The sequence below is a fragment of the Symsagittifera roscoffensis genome, chromosome 1, assembly GCF_963678635.1.
Source record: "Symsagittifera roscoffensis chromosome 1, txSymRosc1.1, whole genome shotgun sequence".
In the NCBI taxonomy this organism is placed as follows: domain Eukaryota; kingdom Metazoa; phylum Xenacoelomorpha; order Acoela; family Convolutidae; genus Symsagittifera; species Symsagittifera roscoffensis.
In genome coordinates this window covers 71,392,601-71,412,275 of record NC_087062.1, presented here as the reverse complement: position 1 = coordinate 71,412,275, position 19,675 = coordinate 71,392,601, and the positions used below count along the sequence as shown (strand labels likewise).

Here is a 19,675-nt window from a genome sequence, read left to right as displayed (position 1 = left end):
AAAATTGCTTATTTATGCTTGATTTAAGCCGCAAAAATTACTTCAAGTTTGAGTAAAAAGGTTTTTTTAGCAAAAGTTTGGTAATAAAATACTTCAAATTTCAAAAAGTTTCAAAAAAGTATTAAACATTTTTTTGAATTATAAAATAAAAATATTAAGGATTTTTTTCTGTTTTTTAATCATTTTTATATCAAATTTTTTGTCCAATTTGCCCGTTCTCCTATGAGTGACTAGAATGCCCTAATTGTTCTTATTCGTTCAGATCCTTTTATCACGTCACGTAGAAAAAAACTGATTTGAACAACCTTTTTTGTAAATTTTATCATCACAAATAATCATCGAAGAGGGTTAAGTGATGTACCATATCAAAACTTTTACATTCGTGATTTGCGCAACATTCAAAAAATTAAAAAAACCAGTGTCGAGAAAAACCTGTTAGAAATTTTTGGCATTTCGTCTTAATTCGAGTGAATGAAAGCAAGCGAGCAGGCTTACAAACGTTATTTAAATAGCTTTAAGGCTTACAAAACTTTAATTTAAAATCGAAACACTTTATTTCACTGGAGAAGCTTTAATTATTGGTGAGTATCGTAGCGCCACTTAAAATTTCATAAGTTCATAAAACTGCAAAGAAAGTTTAAAAAAAATTTTCAAATTTTTTATTTCTTTTTTTTTCTGGTCATTTTTTACAACAATTGTGTTTCATTTTCCTTTTTTTACCGTGAGTGCCGAGTATGCTTAATCTCTTTTTTTTCGTTCAGCTCCGGTTATCACACCACCACACCACGCAAAAAACAAATCAACATTAATTTTACGAACTTTTTTTTAATACTATGCTCGTAACAATCTGTGCTACTTGCACCGTAACCAGCTATCCTTGTTCTATTTATTTCCTTGTTTCTGTTCAATTTTTAATAAAACGTTGTGTTTGCACCAGGCTATCCTGGTTTTTAATATAATTTTAAGTTGGGATATGTATATCTATTTCACAAAATAGTTTGCTCTAACCCTCTCTGACCAACTTGAGGTTGAAATCAAATTAAAGTGACTTTTACATGAATATTATAACTACAAAAATCGATTCAAAGAAACCAATGTTTTGTTTTAGTCAACAATCTACGTTAATATTTAACGTTTTTTTTTAAGATGCTAAAAATCGTCGAAACTTAAAAAATATTTTAGTCAATTTTGGAAGTCGTCCGGAGATCCGGAGATCATCTTTATAGCCTTATAATTAACTCAATTATTATTTTGAGTTAATTAATTCAATTATTATTTTGAGCCTAAGTTTGAGCCCAGTTTTTGATCAATTAGAAGCTCCGTCACAGTGCTGTTGTTAACTGTAGTCATCTGATAAAGTTGTGTACCATCTACCATATAGTTTTCGATATTTAAGAGAAAACAAAGATGAAGTTAAGGTAAAAATTAGAATTCCAAAACTTAAACAGGATAAATTTAAAAAGTTAATCACGGTCTTGGAATCTGATTAAGGAAAATATGTGTTCATTTCAATAAAATCACAGTTCGGTTACTTTATCATTTCATTCTGGGGGACAGTTTAAAATATATTGCATTGAGCAGGGAAGGATTTAGGGGGGAAGTGGGCGTTTCCCCCACCTCAGGGAATCCACCCTCTGCCGACCCAAAGGGTACCCTTTGCACTATTTTGAGATTTCAATTTTTGGTGACGGACCCTAAGACTTTTTAAAGGCGCCTTTGGCACCAAAATATATTAATTTTGAGGGGGGGGGGGGGGGGGAGAGCGCGCCGTAAAAAATTGATTTTCAGGCCAACATTTTCAAAAAACGTCGTAGAAACGCCTTTTTTTACATGTATTTCCAAAGTTTTGCCTGCGGCGCAGAAAATTTGGCTTTGGTCGACCTAAAAAAAGGTAGACAAAATTTTCGTATTTTTTATATACCACCCCCCACCCCGCCCTCGAGAAAATCTTAGATCCGCCCCTGGCATTGAGGATTATTTGCAATTGGCAAGAAAATAGAATGCTTAGAGTTTTTTTAGATTTATTTCAGAAGTAATTGTTCACAATTATTTCAGATTCCAATCTCTGAGATTGTAGCCAAACTGTTATCTGTTCCGTAGGTTGTAATTTACAAAGAGTTTCTGGTTATGTGAAGGGCATTTTTGTTTGGTTTTCATCAATTTGGAATTAGTTATACTGACAGCAACGATATTTCCAAAACAAATTAAACAAGGTTAACCTTGCTGGGAATTGAGTAGAACGGAAATATTTGAAATTCCAGGCTCTCAATCGACCCTTCAAAAGTGCCCACGGCCGATCAGTTAAACTAAAACATATATTCAAAAATTTAGTGAAAGCTAACAGAGAGTTAGAGAAAACGTTGAGGCGCCTAAAACCCTTTGCAGTGGAAACCAAGTTGGCTGCTCATGCAATTGTTTAACTTGAATTTTACTTATGCTTCATAACCGGAAAAATGATGACATTTTACTCTAATCAAAAAATTTGAAAGATAATTAGACAGAAATTGATAAAATTAAAAAATTGGGCGTGCTGACTACCACAAAATCTATTAATTCTACAAAGACAGTTTCAAGGCGTTCTAAAGTTGTCTCGTCGATTTGAGTTTAACGCCGAGGAGAGGCAGCTTTGGCTAAGAACAGACTTGAAGAAGATGAACGCCCGACAACAGCTTTTCTGTGTTAGAAAAACTTCAAAACTTAGCTGCAGTTTTCCGAGCAACTCGGGTTTCTAATATTCAATTGTAAGCCCGAAGACGCCATTTTTTAATAGACGAATAAATATTTATGAAAAGTGCATGAAATTTTTGTTTATTTCAGCCAATATTGTTATCAAGTAAACCGCACTGACCAAATTGATTTAGGATTGGTTTAAATTGATTTTAAATTGATCTAAATCGATTCAAAAGTTGCATTTTACGAATCTAAATGAATTTGAAATCAATTTAAAACGATCTTTTTTGAAATATTTAGATCGATTCAATTGTCTGAAAAATCGATCTAAATCGATTTGGATGGATTTTCCGACTCACTTAAATCCATCCGAGTCTCGCTTGAATATTTTTTAAATCAATATAAATCGATCTCTCTTGAAAATTTTGGATCGATTTAAGTGTTTTGAAAATTGATTTAAATCGATTTGGATAAATTATCAGACTCACTAAAATCAATATTTTTGCTATCATGGCAAAAAACATACTTTTCAAAAAAACAGATTGAAATATTTATTTTCGATTTATTAAATAAAATCACACATGCCAGATGTTATAGAAATCAAGAAATTATAAAACATAATTCAGATTTTAAGTTCTAAAGTACGCAATGCAATCATAGAAAATCATTGTAAATCAGATTATGGGAAAAATCATATATAACAAACCAGAAAAGAATCAGAATAAATTAAATATTGATCTCAATAAATTGCAATTAAGTCATAGAAAATCATGATCGTATATCAGATTTTGAGCAAAAACCAGTTTTTGAACTCAAAATATGCAAGGAGTTTTTTCGATATTTTGGTATGTTATTTGGTCTTTTTGCTAGAATACGCTATGGATGTAAAATGAAAAATGATAGGCAATAAATAAATGCAATTAATTTTCAAAACTGATGAAACTCGAATGAAAAAAATCGATTTAAATCGATTTAAATCTGTTTTAATCGCCTTAAAAACAAAAGCAAATTAAGACTGGAAAAAGTGCATTTGAACTAATTTTTATAGCTGGGCTTTACGATCAAATTAATTTGATTTTAAATCAATCCAAATTAATTTCTACATTTTTTTATTTCATACTAAAATCGATCTGGATTTTTTCAACATTTTTTTTTCAAACTAAAATTGATCCTAATCCATTTTTGTCATTGCGGGAAAGTCGATTTTTTTCAGGCATATTCTGCATTGTATCTGGAAGAAAAAATATTTACAAACCAGCTGATGACAGAATGAGATTTCATTGAACGATTCTAGGTCTTGCTCGATCAAAACAATCCTAATCGTGCTTACAACGCTTTTGCAAGATATTATCAATATACCTTGCATTCTGACAAACGGTTAATATACTCTTGCATTCTGGCAAACGGTTAACCGTTTGTCAAACGGAACATCTGACAAACGGTTAATATACATAATTGATTTTTATTTCGCAGAGTTTATAATGAAAATAACAAGTTGTGCCCGTTATGAATAATGGCGTAAATTCAGGAAAACTAAGCCGAAGGACCCAACAAAAAAATCTGCGGAGCAAATGGAAAATTTTTGAACTTTTTCATCGTTAGCTTGTTGTCTCGCAAAAAAGCATAAAGTAGACCCTATTTTGAAAAGAAATATGTTTTAAGGGCGCTTAAGTTTTAGAGGCACTTATTGAAAAAATTAAACCAAAAAACTGCTTTACATTTCTTCGGAGCGCGCTCATCCTTCAGAATTTTTCAGGAATCAATAAAAATGGATGTCGTAAAAAGTATTAAAGGGGGACCCTTTGGGTGGCAAGGCGGTCGAATCCCTCGAAGAGTGTGCTTCTATGTTAGATAATTGCTGAAAGTTATACCTAATGATACACTGCAAAAATTTGTACATAAGGCATACTGTACTTTTTGAGACAAAGGCGGGCAGAACAAACGAGAAATTCAAAACTTGCTTTGACTTTGCAAGTGAAGTTTGGATAAGCCTCAAATGAACTTTGTTGGCAATCTATGGAGAAGAGCAGTTAATTCACATTTCAGTTTCAACGAAATGTTTTGACTTCAAATAAACAAAAGGTAAGCAGACATAAACTGTTCCTTATGTGGTAAAAACGCAATCGCAATCACAGAGTGGGTAATATGACTTATAAAATTGATTTTTAAACAACTTTTCCTAAATTTTATCAAGAAATTGCCCACCATAAAACATTATAGTATCTGAATAAAAAGTGAGTTTTGAGTGGGAGCGACAAAGCTTACTGACAGCGAATGGGGATTGATTGAGGGATTGGTCCCTGTGTTTAAGAAATGGGCAGAGTAGGGTAAGTAGAAAAAGAGGAGGTACTGGTAACTGTTGGCGGTAGGAAAGGCTAGAAAAAATACTGTCTAATGATTGCTCTTTTGCATTGACACTTTCCACATTTTCATACACTCAGTATCTCTCTATCGAATTTTCTTTTGCAGAAAAATAAAGCGGAAAACTGAACCCATCAAAACAGAGGTCAAAACTTAAGACAAATTTAATTGGAATCGTCCAATTGTTTTTTGCCCTTCGTTCAATCAATACGAATAATTTCAAAGCAATATTTGACTAACAAAATGCTCTAAGAATTTTTCCTTATCAGAGAAAAGCGTAAGAAACTACAAGATGCAATTAATGTGATAATATTTTCAGAGCCCGCGGAGCCATTGACTGAGAGAACGGAAATTAAAGAGTCTAGTACCAATAAAAATGATAGGCATCTAAACTAAAAAATATGCAAATTGAAAGCAAAATTATGCCATTCAGCGGAAGTTATACTAAGCGCGTCTTAGCTTAGAGCTAGAGTTTTATCTCTCTCAGACGCGATAATATGGTCGGCCAGTCAATCGCCCCTTTGGAAATTTATTCAGTTTCCTTCTTAATTTGTATGCAAGGAGTTCTGCTGGCCGCCCAAAAAGTCAATTTGAGTTCAATCCATTTTTAATTCTAAAAAAATAAGGGCCGCCTTTTCTGAGCAGTGAATAGACTGCTGGTGTTAAGGCTTGAAATTCATCTCAACTACTATAATGCAACCTAATGCCTCGAAGTTTTTTTTGTTATTATAATCATAATGTACGCTAGCCTCATGTTCAACCCCCGGTCCCCTCTGTATTTTTAGATTGCAAACTCTTTATAATGATGATGTCAATTTGAAATAAAAGTTTGCAGAGTGAACCAGTGAACGAGTATGTGAAAAACTCACTGGGAGAAAACTGACAACAGAATATCACGATTTCAGCCACAATTGGATCTAGAACTACCAAGTATAAAAAATGGAAAAATCCGTCTGCAAAAATTGGCACAAATAGGCAACTCTCAACTCCAAAATCTCCCAACTCCAAAAGCTTCACAAAAAAAGATCAAATATAACTTCATTTATGAGCTCAAGAGACATCATTGTTTTTCAGGTAATTTAAAATTTTTTAAAAAATCGCACCGATTGCATAATCATATTTTTTCCGTTTTTTTGCTCCTCTGCTATTACCCTAATATGCAAATTTTTCACTCTCGCAGCAATTTTGAACGTATGCGTAACTTTTTGTGAAATTCGTCACTTTTCTAGAAATGTTATTTTGTAAACGATGAATAATTTGATTAAGTTACGACAAGAGAGCCTTCTGAAGCGTATATTCAATTGTAAGGGGAAATAGAAAAGAGTGTACGCATTCTCTTTAGTCCTCTTTCAGAAACTTTGAGTTTTTAACAACTCAATTTAAGAAAATTTATTGGCCAGCAGGTCAGTTTGGGATAATTATTTTTCCGACTTTCGAAGAAAACAGAATATTCATGTTTGATTTAGTTTTTATATTCAGCCATTTTTCAGCAATTGAATTAAAAAATTTTAACAAAAAAAATTATGCTTCAATGAAGATATCGACTCCTTAAAATCTAATTTAATAATTTATTTTACCTCCAATCATTTTTTGCAAAATTTTGGAAGTTTGAATGTTTCCAATTTGGTCACGCTCTGGACTAATTTATGCGAGCTTTGTTGATTTTAACTCGAAAGCATAATCTTGAGAACGTAACGCGAAGTTATTTATGCGTGGCCAATTAACGGGCACAACAAAATCGTTCCAAATTTAATTAAGGCTAGCTAATTAGTCGCATTATTTTCCCACTTGATCTTTCATCTTGTTCAAAATTTATTGTTTTTCAAAATTTTCTTTTCTCAAAAATTATTCCATGAGGATTAGGGGCAGTCTAAAGAAACATTCTGGGATTTGCCCAGTATACGAGCACTCTTGTTGCGTTTGATAGCAGCACTGAGTTTTATGGCATAACTACTGGCCACACGACTAACATAAAGCTCGACTGACATAAAAGTTAAATACATATTCTCCCTAGAATCCTGCAAAAATATCCCCATAAAACGATTAATTAGAAGAGATTTTCAAGGTTTATCTCCATAAGTTTCTAAAATGATCGATTAATCAATGACTACGTAATAATTCAAAATTTGAAGGTTGCAATTGCTAAATTGAGATTTGCTTCACCTTGTATAACAGTAACTGTTGTATTTTTTTTTCTAAAAGTCTTCCTCTCGGATTTTTTTCCGCACCAACGCATTTTTATGGTTCAAGGAGTGATTTTTACATTGTTAAGTATTACGACTAACTATATTGTCATGGCCCATATAGTCAGCATGCCAGGTTTTGTTATGAAAAAAAAAACATGTGATCAAGAGTTCTACATTTTAACGCTAACATCCTTTTTTGGATAACGATAAATTTATATCGAAAAAAGTTTTTAACCAAGCTTTCTTCCATCATAAACATTTACTCTATTCTTATAAATACCTTAAAATTACCCGGGTTGACCATCCCACAAAAATTTTCCCTTAGAATTAGTTATACGATTTTTAGTAAATTTCCGCTATCATACAACTTGTTTATAAGAAAAGTTCAAGATAGAACCTTTTTACCAAAATTAAAATAAGCGCCAAAATACATTTAATTTGTTTCTAAACCATAGTGACAAATAAAAGTCAGTTTAACCAAACTTTATGATTTTTCAAAACTGTGCATGTGAAAAACTTTAGATAGTGATTATCGTGTATGCAAGTCGAACAAAAAAATCAAAAGAAACATTTTTTTGTAGTTAGACTGATTTAGTGGTTCAAAATTAATTTGGAGACAACTAAAAATCAACTCTGATGAGTCATGTTATATAGCTTTGGGCGTGTCGTATGTGGGGTTCAGGTATACATCTACAATGATTCTGATTATCAGCAAAAATTAGCTTTCTCTAGTTAATGGTTACTTCGACAAACTCATCTAGATAAACGAGTCTTTTGACCTAGAAGTTTCCATTATTGATAACTGGGACAGCGGAGAACTTCAAAACTTGTTGTGAAAAAATTGTAAGAAAAGTCACTATCCTACAATTATCTTGCAAGAAATGGACCCTATCTTGTAACACTCTTTGAGGCTATTTTTGTAAGAAGCTGTAAGATTCTTATAAAAAAAATTCTTAATACAGTGACTTTTGGTTAACCCGGGTAACTTTTTTGCCCCAAAAATTTGTATAACATTTTTTTCTGCTCAACTTTTTTCTAAATCATACAGTGTTTCTGCAAAGCTTTGCTACATAAGCTTTGCTGCAATCAATAATTTTGATTAAGAAAAGTAAGTGTTGTTCGATTTTTTTGTGATCAAAAATTTTGCTATAAGAACAGTGGGATCAAAAATGGTTTCGGGATTAAGTTGAATAACTGGATCGCTTTTTGTTATACTACAAACAGAATTTAAAATTTATTTCAAAAGCCAAAGATTTTTGCAAAGAAGTGTACAATTTGAGTTTTAGAAAACATTTTATCTGGCAGACAGAAAAATGCGTTTTCGAAAACTATCAAAGCATATATTGAAAACTACGTATCATATTATATAAATGATTGAAAATGAAATGACTATATTATGCATCATAATTCTCAAAATTAATTCACAAACGAGGCCATACTGTGCGTTTTGTGAATTGTAAAAGAAATCCGCAACAAGGACGCTCCCTTTGTTCTTCTTTTGTTCTCTCAATTTCTTTGAACGTTCCGAAATTTTTTAAACATGTTTAAAGACTTGTCTCTGGAATCCAGAAACATACAGACACTAAATTGTGCACCTATCCATTGCATAGTTTGGCCTTCCCGCACCGAGCGCCCATGGATTCTAATCAATTATAATGGATTCCCGAGACAAAAATAGTTGATTATAATCCTTTACGGGTGTAAGATTCAGACCACGAAATCGATTCAATAGCCATTATAATCGATTATTTTTGAACAAATATTAACCACTAAAATCCATTATAATCAATTATAATCCATTATTTTTGTCACTGAAATCGATTATTATAATCGATTATTATAAGATAATCCATTATATAATTGATTATTTTGAAATGAAAACCCATTATAATCAATTATAATTGATTATAATCCATTTCCTTTTTAGAACTAAATTCGATTATTTTTGCAAAATTTTGTAAATTTTGCGAGAAGTTTGCAGAATTTATGCCCTGTCTTTTACTAAATGCCATGTCTCAACTTCGTCCCCTCGCCCCCTCAAGCTTTTTACCCCACCCCTCCCCCCAACTAAAGGGGCAGGGTAAAGGGTAAACTGGAGGGGGGTAAACTGGGGTGGGGGGTAGTAAACTGGTGGGTGGTAGTATACTGGGTACTGGGGGCTTAACTGGCTGGGGGGTAAAATGAAGTGTTAAACTACGATGAATTAGAAAAAGTAGAGACAAAAAAATATAATTTTTTTTCTTAAATGTAACATTTTATGAAACATAACACGTAGCAACTACACTAAACAGGAATTGAGATAATTTTGAACAAAACTCTAAATTTCATGAATAACCTCTCGAAAAAATCCATTATATATAATGGAATATAATGGATTTTATTGGGATAAAAAATTTTAGAATTATAATACATTTTTAATGGATTATAATCAATTATTTTTTCATTTTATAGATGCTGAACATATAATGACAATATCGGTGCGGGTTGTAATGCATGCACTGTACTCAAAATCACCATGCATTGTAGCATATCGCCACAATTTTTTACTTAGCATAAATCTAATAAAATCGTTTTTCTGTTACGTAAGAATCTGTTGAAATCATTTTTTATGCAGAGCAGTTGATTTACACTTACCCACTTTAAAACGATTTTTTTCCAAAAAGAAATCACCCCCAGCACAAATCTTGCGCTAAAATCTTTTTTTTTGGAGCCAGCTTTTTAACAATGAAGTTTTGATAAAAGAAAAACAAAAATCGGTACCCATTGAATTTATTAGTCATAAGCTCGCTTTATTTTGAATTTTTAAAGCTTATTCAAATGGTTGTCCTAAACTTTACGAGTGGTGAAATATTCAACATGGAGTATAGCACAACTTATAGAGAGTTGCACAAACATCTGCTAGCTTTGAACAATTTTTGCAGGCAAATTTGAATATTTAGGCGACATCAAGACATACTTTCCAAAAAAAGTAGCGTTTGGATGCAAAAATACAGTGCCAATTTAAAAACTAACCGGACAAAACGATTATTACATGGCTTTTAAAACGCGTTTTTCTAAAATTGGATTGACTGCAGACAAGAAAGTTCGTTGATAAAATTGATTAGAAGTCGAACAGAAAGAACTAATATGGTGTAATTTATTTCGCAAAAATTGAGCCCAAAATCTTACCCCAAAACTACGTTTTTTGGTTTATAGTTAACCAAAATTTTCGATAAAACGATTGATTCAATTGCGGACAAAATGCCAAAGTGAGGCTCTTGCTTTTCCCAACAAAATTCAAAAAGGTATAATGGTCTCAGTCATTACGGGGCCAAAATGTGCATTCTGTGTTTTGTAAGTGGATTCCACAACAAGCCAAAATCAGATTTGTCGCGGAATCCGCAACATTGCTACTTTTCTTTGATCTTCTTTTCTTTTTTGGTTTCCACAAACAAATACCTAAAAGACCGTACTGCTCAAAATCGCTCCACAAAATAAACGAATATGCGGAATCGGTAATCGTTTTTGCGGAATCCAGAGCAACTTGTGGAACTCACAAACAAATAATAATTGTATAGTTAAATTGAGCTGATGCGGAATCCTCAATTGTAAGCGGAATCCCGAAAATGTAAGTGAAATCCGTATTTTGTTTGCGGAATCCGTTTACATATATGTATATATGTTGTAGCGTTTAGAGTCATATCTTTTAATTACTAGGTTTTCACCAGCAAGTTTAATCTCAAACACTAAATTACTAAATTACTAAGTTCAATCTCAATTACTAAATTACTACGCCTAACGTTCGATCTCAATTTCTGTCCAACACCCAGCTTCAGTATTTGGGATTGATGGAAACCCCGCTACTCACCAGTATTTGGGATCGATGAAAAACCAAATTCTAACCTAAATCGACGATATGCTGTGCGTTGTGTTTCTAAACACTCTCAAACCTAATGACTCCAAATAATGAAATAACTCCATATTCTTTCTATTCCATCAATCCCAAATACTGACCAGTATTTGGGATCGATGGAATCCCAAATACTGAACTAATTTGACGATTTGCTATGCGTTGGGTTTCTAAACACTCTCAACCTAATGACTCCAAATAATGAAATTATTCGATATTCCTTCTATAATATTCCAGTATTTGACTCCAACCTAATGACTCCAAATAAAGAAATTATTCGATATTCATTCTATAATATTCCATTACAATCCCAATTACTGATCAATGTTTGAGATCGATGGAATCCCAAATACTGACATAATTTGGCGATATGCTGTGCGTTGTCTTTTAAACATTCTCCCCAAATGAAATTATTCGGTGTTGTGTTTCCAAAACAAGGATCTCAAAAGTTGTTTGCTGGGATATGTATCCAGATACTAAGGATGAAATCCACTGATTTAGTTAACCGATGTTTTAAGATTAGTTCGTGGATTACGCTGACAAGGATTAAGCCCTTGCTTTTAAATTCTTCCTTGCAAAAGAGAAGAGTTCCAGCTCTAGCTTTTATTTGTTCATATGCAAGTTCAGTAAAACGCAAAACTCGGAATCCACTTACATTTGCGGATTCCTTTTGCGGAATTCAGAACAACAACCTATATTCAACAACAAATGTGCCGACAAAATTTACGTTACAGTTATTTGTACGCAAAATCCACGAAAATTTTGTTAGTGGAATCCAATTACATTTTGTATCATGTATAAAGATTAGTTTCTGGAATCTAAGAACATACAGAAACAAAACTGTGCGTCTATCGAGTGTATAGTCATGCCTCCAAATGATTTTTCTAAAATTAAATTTAAATTCGTTTCATAGTCAAAAGTTCAATTTTGTTATATAAAGTTTTGGAAATATTTGTATCCGAAAATCCGAAAATAGTGCTTTTGTGTAAATGTTTTAGCACGTTTTTCGTTAAACAAATTGACCAATGTTATTTATGCTGAAATTTGAAGCCAGTTTTGACCTGATCATTTCTTGTCTAAAGTCATCCCAATCTGAGAACAATTTAATCTAAAGTTCAAGTTTTATGCGTTTTGTCCGGTTAATTTAAATCAGCACTATGTCATTTACTTTTCTGAATTATTTCTGTCTGTCCGCAGTTTTTGCCATTAATTATACACTGAAATAATAGACCAGTGATTAGCATAAGTATCAACATAATATATGTTAGTATAATTCCAGAACTTACATTTTGTGATGATTCGTTGTTCATTTCGTCGTTTTCTGAAGAGCTTAAGCAGAATTCTGGGCTATTCACAAATAAGTGTGCCAATTTACGTCAAATCTGACGTTCCATTATTCCAGTCGTGATTGTGGCATTTAAATGGGTTGCTCGAATATCTTTTTGACACAACTCGAGATAAGTATTCTAGGGAATGGTAGACGCAGAATAGGTAGCATGTTAATGATCTCTGTGTAGATTGATGACCAGGGTAATTACTAGAGCAAAGAGGATAGAAATTGCAGCAAAAATTGCAATCGTAAAAAATTGCTGAAATGAAAACTGCAGATAATACTTTGAGGCTCTTTACTTTAGAAGTCACTCGAAAAATGAACTACAATGTCACTAAAGCGACTCGAAAATTGCTTTTTCAAAAATATAGTTATTATTTGTGCATTTTTGCAGATACCTCATATAGCAAATAACATTGAATGCTAATAAAATTGGTCGATAATAAAAGTTTTTACTTTGGAAAAAAATTCGTGTAATGCACAAATTGATACTTTTTACGATTTAGTTTTTATTCCGCTTTTTTCGTATATCAATCCCAAGTGTGTACTCAAAATTCTCCTTATTTCAAAGGAATGGATATATTACAAAAACTGACAAAAGACCTTATTCCTCGCTGTATTTTCGATATGGATCTAAAAGTTGTTTGCGGAATAAGGGAGAATTGATATTGTTGACATGGTCGTTTTTAGATGTAAGCCATTCAATGGAAAAAAGAGGTGGAGCATTGAAAAGATTGGTGCTCCAGCAGAACGCTAAGTAATACAAACTGTGAGAATAAAAATAGAAGGATAGCCAGTTGCTGGGCAAGTAGCACAGAATGTTACGACCACATTCATAATGAACTGCAAACTGCATAAGGTTCTTTCCAAATTAATGTCATTTTAGTGATTATTGTGATAAGAGAACTCTGCAAACGCGTAGAAAGTTAGCGAAAGAGGCATAATATGCAACATTTGTCTAAAAAATTGAATGACAAAGAAAAAAGGAAAAAAATCTTTAAAAAAAATTTCTTACTAATTTTTTGGGCAATAAGTAATTTAATTTTTCCCCAAACTTCTGGTACCAAGAAATGGTGAAATAATTAAATTTTAAAAGAATTGAATTTTCACGAAGGTTAACGGGTCGCTTGAATCGCTCAAAATTGATCTGCACCTCGAAAAATTTAAACCAGGTTTCTCAACATTGGAGTTTTTTCGAAAGTTTTTAATTCTCTATCAAATTATGATTCAGAGTTTTAATCAGGGGCTGATCTAAGGTTTTCTCGAAGGGGCGCTGAGTTTCAGAAAATGTTCGAAATTTTATCAACTTTTTTCTTTAGGTCGACCAAACTGATTTTCCGAGCACTTACAAATCATTATAAAAACCCTATTTTGACCAAATTTTCTGCTCCACAGGCAAAATGTTGAAAAAACAGGCCCGAAAAAGGACTTTTAGGGTTTTTATTTGAAAACTTTGGTCTAAAAATAGCGTTTTTTTTGGCGCGCGCTTCCCCCAGATTTTAGTAATTTCTGCGCCGGAGGCACCTTTAGAAAAATTTTAGGGTCTACCAGCCAAAAATGGATAACGTAAAACAGTTAGAAAACGGTGACACTCTGGTTCGGCAGGGGGTCGAATCTCTGAGGACAAGAGGCGATGGTCCTCCCCCCTCAAATCCGCTGGTGGTTATAATCATGTTTCAAATTGATACATCACTCGATCCATTCAAATGATTAATTGTGGTACCTTATTTTTTGCGGAAAAAAAAGTATATCACCCGAATACAGGGCTTCTCCCCATTTTCCCGTCAACTTAGAACAAATTGATGACCAACATTGCATTAAAAACTAATTTAGGGTTTGATCAGCACGTTGATAACAAAAAACTAGACATTGCGAGGCCAAACTGTGTATTCTGTGCATTGTAAGCGGATTCCGCAACAGGCTAACATCAGGTTTGTCGCGGAATCTGCTACATTTTTTATTTATCTTTTTTGCTTTAGTACACTGTACCGTTCAAAATAGCTCCAAAGACGAGCAAAGTTGCGGAATCCGCAACCGTTTTTGCGGAATCCAGAACAATTTGTGGTTTTCTACAGTCAAAAAATAGGACACGTGTATAGTTAAATTGAGCTGTTGTGGATTCCGCAACTGTCGGTGAAACCGGTAAAAAAAATGTAAGTGGAATCTGCATTTTATTTGCCATTAGGTGTTAGCTATTCAGAAAACTGTAGCATCATATATTCAAACAAAACACTCATGATTTGTTTCCACTTTCGACTTGTCTCAAATACTGCCCTCATGAAGTGACTAGAATTGAAATCAACTTAATCAATATTTGGGATTGATGGAACCCCAATTACTGACCATTTTTTGGGATTAATCCAATCTCAAATACTTACCTAACTCAGCGACATGCTGTACGTTGTGTTTCCAAAACACAATTTATTTGGTGTTGTGTAAATTCGGTGTTGTGTTTCCAAAACCATTGTTTGGGATTGATGCAATCCCAAATACTGACCTAATTCGGCAATATTCTGTGCGTTGTATTTCAACCTAATGACTCCAAATATTGAATTTATTCGGCGTTGTGTTTCCAAAACACTAAAAGGTGACATCCAACGATTTAGTTAACCAATGCTTTGAGATTCGTTCGTGGATTCCGCTGAAAATGGTTGTCCTTTCTTTTATATTCCGCATTCCTATAGATAAGAATTTCAAATCTAGCTTTTAATTCTACATATGCAAGTTTGGTAACAAACAATTTGGAGTCCACTTACAGTTTGCGGAATCTGTGAACATTTGCGGATTTTGCTTACAAATTTTGCGGATTCCACTTACATTTGCGGATTCCACTTACCTTTGCGGATTTTACTTTTAAATTTTGTGGAATTCAGTTAAAGTTGCGGAATCCCGAACAGTTAGATATATTCGCTTGTTGCGGAATCCGCGACACAACAATTGTGCCGACAAAACCTACGTTACAGGTATTTGTACGTGGAATCCACTTGTATTTTGGAACAAAGATTTGTTAAAGGTTTGTCTATGAATCCAGAAAAATACAGACACAAAATTGAGCGCCTATTCAGTGCACAGTTTGGCTTCTTTTAGCCACTCCATTTCAATACGCTACTGGTCAAACAGCAATTAAACTACCTGAAAATACTCAAAAATACCTGGATATCCGGGTTGAACTCCGAACACCGAAAAAAATGCCAGTCATACAACACTCATGTATGAGAATTGTATGACTAGCATTCTTCCCCCATGAAGTTGTATATTCATGTGGAAGCTACGCGACTAAAATTTTCTCCAAAATATCAAATTTTTTCACAAATGATAGCCAAGTGAATAAAATCTGTTCTCAAAGGGTCTTCATAATACCTTCTTAGTCAACTCCTATGATATGTGGTAGGAATAAAAAACGTCATTTTAGTGTTACTGAGATTACCGCCATAAGCGACAGACAGCAACTCAAACCCTCCATTTTCTCTCATTAGTGGGCGTCCCGATCAGCCAAATATCCTTCCTACCCTTCCAAAGGCACAAGCATCAAAAAGTGAAATTATTGGCCATTACTCTGACCTAAAATGTCAATCAAAAGCGTCAGCAAAAAGAAATTAATTTTCTCTACCATTAATACGAAGCCAAAATCCTGCGAAATCTTTCAGGATCTAATCTGTGATTGCTCATTTGAGCATACAAAAAACAAATTTGATTAGGTTTTGCCCACTGCAAAAAGTATAATGGATTTAATGTTTGATCGAAAGAGCCGGAGCAGAAAAAGTTATGTCCGAAATTATGGGTTTGAACCGTCTCGGCAGTATATATCCAGTTTTTGAATAAAATGGTGAAATAGTTGAGCTGGCCCTGGATTTTTTTAATCTCCAAGAGAATTTTAGATTTTTTAACCAGCAATTTTGTACTCTACTGTGTGCGAATTAGTTTTCAAAGCAACTCAAAAATTCTTTAAACTTTTCAAAACTGTATTTTCACATTTTTTTCGAAACTGTATCATGAAATAATAGAAGTCAGATCAATCGGGGATCCACTGTCATGAGCAGTTTTGCTTTAAATTTTTTTAAGTTCAGAAGTAAGTCGCCAAAAAGAAAAAATTCGATTGGTTGAGGGTCTTTACAATTGTTTCATCGTTAACTCACCCTAAAGCTAATTCTAACCGCTTCTCAAACCAAATTTAGTCCAAACAAAACATTACGTAAACGTGAAATCATTTTGAAAGTAATTGAACCTTTTGAATTAAATCTCTAGATTCCGATAAAAGATTTGCGCTTCACAGTATCATATGTGAGCATAATTAACAATAAAAAAACTGAAAATGAAAAAAAAACTAAAATCGAATTTCTTAGAGAAAATCTGAAAACGAGTGAACCAGGGATACCAGAAAAAAGCTGAACTTGAGAGAACTGGACCAAGAAAATAGTACAATCACCCGGGTTGACCTCCATACACCGAAAATGCTTATCATACACTTCCATACATCAAGTGTGTGGGAAAATGCTTGTCATACAATTTTCATACAATTTCTAAAAATGGTTGAAAACTGGTATAAACTCATTTCTGTGGCTGTTTGATTCTAAAAAAACAATCTGGTGATAAAAAACTGAGGTTTTCTTTTTTTGAAAAAAATGCTTATCATACAATTCCCATATATGGAAATTGTATGACTGGCATTTTTTTGATGGCGAAGTAATTTTGAAAATTTGGCCCAAAAATTATTATTTTTTTTAAACCGCAAATCGATTTTCGTACGCAAACAAACATTTTTCGAAAAAAAATTTTTGCATGCAAAAGTTAATATTTTGTGTGCATAACGTAGTCCTGGATACGATAAAATTGGCTTTTATTTTCTTTTCACTGAATTTTTTTTTTCAAAAACGCTAAAAATTCCTCTTTCTTTAGTATGGGGTGTTAATGTACGCCTTGATCAATGTCTGATAATTTGAAAATTCAAAAATTTAATATAATCATCATTAAAAAATTTTGCCAAAAAATATAAGTTTGTTATTTTTGTTATATCAATTGTGAAAGACAGCCAAATTCAGGTCGTTTGCTATGCAGTGTAAATGCAAGACCGTCCAACCTTTGGTGTTTTGAGTAACCAAGGTCTTTGTCACTTGTGCTCGGTTGCAACTACAACTGAAAATTTTTCAGAAACTAAATTTAGAAAGAAAAAATCAAAATTTTTGGTTTATGGGAAAACACCTATCATACAATTTTCATATATGGAAAAATGCTTATCATAGAGTTTTCATACAATTTTCTGTACGTATGGAATTGTATGAAATTGTATGACAAGAAGTTTCTCATATATGGAAATTGTATGATAAGAAGTTTTGGTCAACCCGGGCAATCAGTACGAGGCCAAACTGTGCACTGGATAGGCGCAAAATAATTTGGTAAGTGTTGTTCTCTGGAATCCAGAGACATGTCTTCAAACTTTCTTCGTAACAATCAAAGAAACCGAAAGAACAAAAGAAGAAAATAGAAAGCGTCCTTGTTGCGGAAAAGGCTTAAAATTCACAATAGAAACAGGTTGGTCTCGTATTGATACTTCTTTGTAGAACTCCATTGTTTTCAGGTTTTCAATAGTCTCGACCTAATATCATTGATCCTGCTAATTTTTGTTCTGTGCCCGTTTTTTTTCAAACAAAATTTCAGCGTCTTCCTTCTCCTTGAACTTTTTATTGTGTGTAGGTGAGGCTGTCGAATCTAACTTGTTGTTGTTTTTGGGAAGTCCCAAACTAATGGATTGAATTAGAATCATTTTAGTATGAAACACGTATTTAAATTAAATTTATATCAATTTTAGAATGAAAAACTACGAAAAATAAAAGGAAAAGATAAAGATTTGTTTGGATCAACTTGAAATCGATTTAAGTTGATCTTAAATACTCGGGAAAAAAAAACAAATTTTTTTATTCGAATTTCATCAGTTTTGAGTTTGTGTTGCATCTATGCATAGACCATTATTTTTTATTTTACATTCGTAGCGTATGGTAGCATAATAAAAAGAACAAACATTTTTCAAAAAATTGATAACATTCTATGATTTCCTTGCAATTCTTTAGTTCAAAATCAGATCTATATTGACCGCTTTCTTGATTCGTTTCAAAAGCTTCTATATAGTATGATTTTTGCTGTGTTAGCAAAAGAAATCAACTTCTGTGAATCTGAAAATTCATCCAAATTCATATAAATTTAAAATCCGATTAAAATAAAAAAGATGTCCATTGTTAATCTATTTAGAACGATTTGAAAAGTATTTATAATCAATTTAAATTGATCGGAAACCATTTTTGTCAGTGCGGGGTGAATCTACCAAAAAATTTCCTCGAAATAAATAAAAACTGATTGGTTATCTTCAGATGCTAAATTGTGGACGCTCCTGATTGCGGGTGGACAGAGCTACTCTCTAGAGAATCTTTCGGATCGGATCATTGCTCAAAACTACAGATAGGACTTGATGAATGAACATCTTGTCTCACTTCATAGAAAAACATTGAGTTTGAGTTCTAAATGATGCATCGCTGCTATTGATTTTGGCAAAGCCACTTCAAAATCACTGGTATCATATTTCCGAGACAGAGATATATCTTCAGGATAAAGTAATAAGTAGACTTTTTGGTTTGAAAACAGAAGGTAAAAATTGAGTAGAAGACATAATTCAGCTGAATCTTGTATTGTACCAAGTTGATGGAATAAATTCAAGCTGTCAAAAAAGTTTTCAACTCTGATGTGGTTCATTGGTAACTAAATCTTGATCGTTGATTTTTTTTGAACTACGCTGGTAAAATAAATGTAAATTAATTGATTGTTGCCAACTGTTTTTAAAAAACTGAACAGAAGCTGTGGCTTTAAAAACCGTCCACTATTTCAAAGAAAAGTTTTTCTTATCAGCTTGAGAAGCTTTTTTGCCTTTTCAATCAATCGGACTGTTTTTTGCATGTTTTGGGTAATTGTTTTGTGAAATGTTTTTTTTTCATAATTGATAAATTCTTTAGTACTTGTTGGTTGTTCTACAGTCTGTTCTGTTTTGGACAGAATTCAATTAAAATTGGAAGATCATTGGAAGAGTTTTTAAACTTTAATATTTTGAAAATTAGTAATATTTTTAATGTTTTATTTAAAAGCATCACAGTGAAGTCTCGATGAGAAAAAATAAAATAAAGAGTGATAACAACAATTCCACTAACTCTTTAAGACTGAAAAGCATACCTCATAGACACCAGAAAATTTTTTTGA

At 32.8% G+C, this 19,675-nt stretch overlaps 2 protein-coding genes across 4 annotated transcripts in view; one reads left to right on the top strand and one right to left on the bottom strand.

Moving 5' to 3' along the window:
* The window catches only part of LOC134848436 (E3 ubiquitin-protein ligase MIB2-like), a 445,218-nt gene that overhangs the window by 357,515 nt on the left and 68,028 nt on the right, over window positions 1-19,675 (top strand). The window lies entirely within an intron of this gene.
* Window positions 1-19,675, bottom strand: part of LOC134848369 (ras-like protein family member 10B) — a 98,595-nt gene that overhangs the window by 47,923 nt on the left and 30,997 nt on the right. Inside the window, exons 1-2 of one of the 3 annotated variants that reach the window (XM_063865824.1) lie at window positions 4,940-4,961; window positions 4,585-4,849 (exon numbers count right to left, since the gene is read on the bottom strand). The exons of 1 other annotated variant lie outside the window; for it this stretch is intronic. Coding sequence is in view for 1 of the 2 variants with exons in the window: in XM_063865791.1 (XP_063721861.1) it covers window positions 12,393-12,416 (24 nt within the window). In the remaining variant the exon portion in view is untranslated. Of the gene's footprint in view, window positions 1-4,584; window positions 4,850-4,939; window positions 4,962-12,392; window positions 12,644-19,675 lie in introns of those variants that run through there. One more of the 3 variants, XM_063865791.1, reaches the window with a different exon arrangement.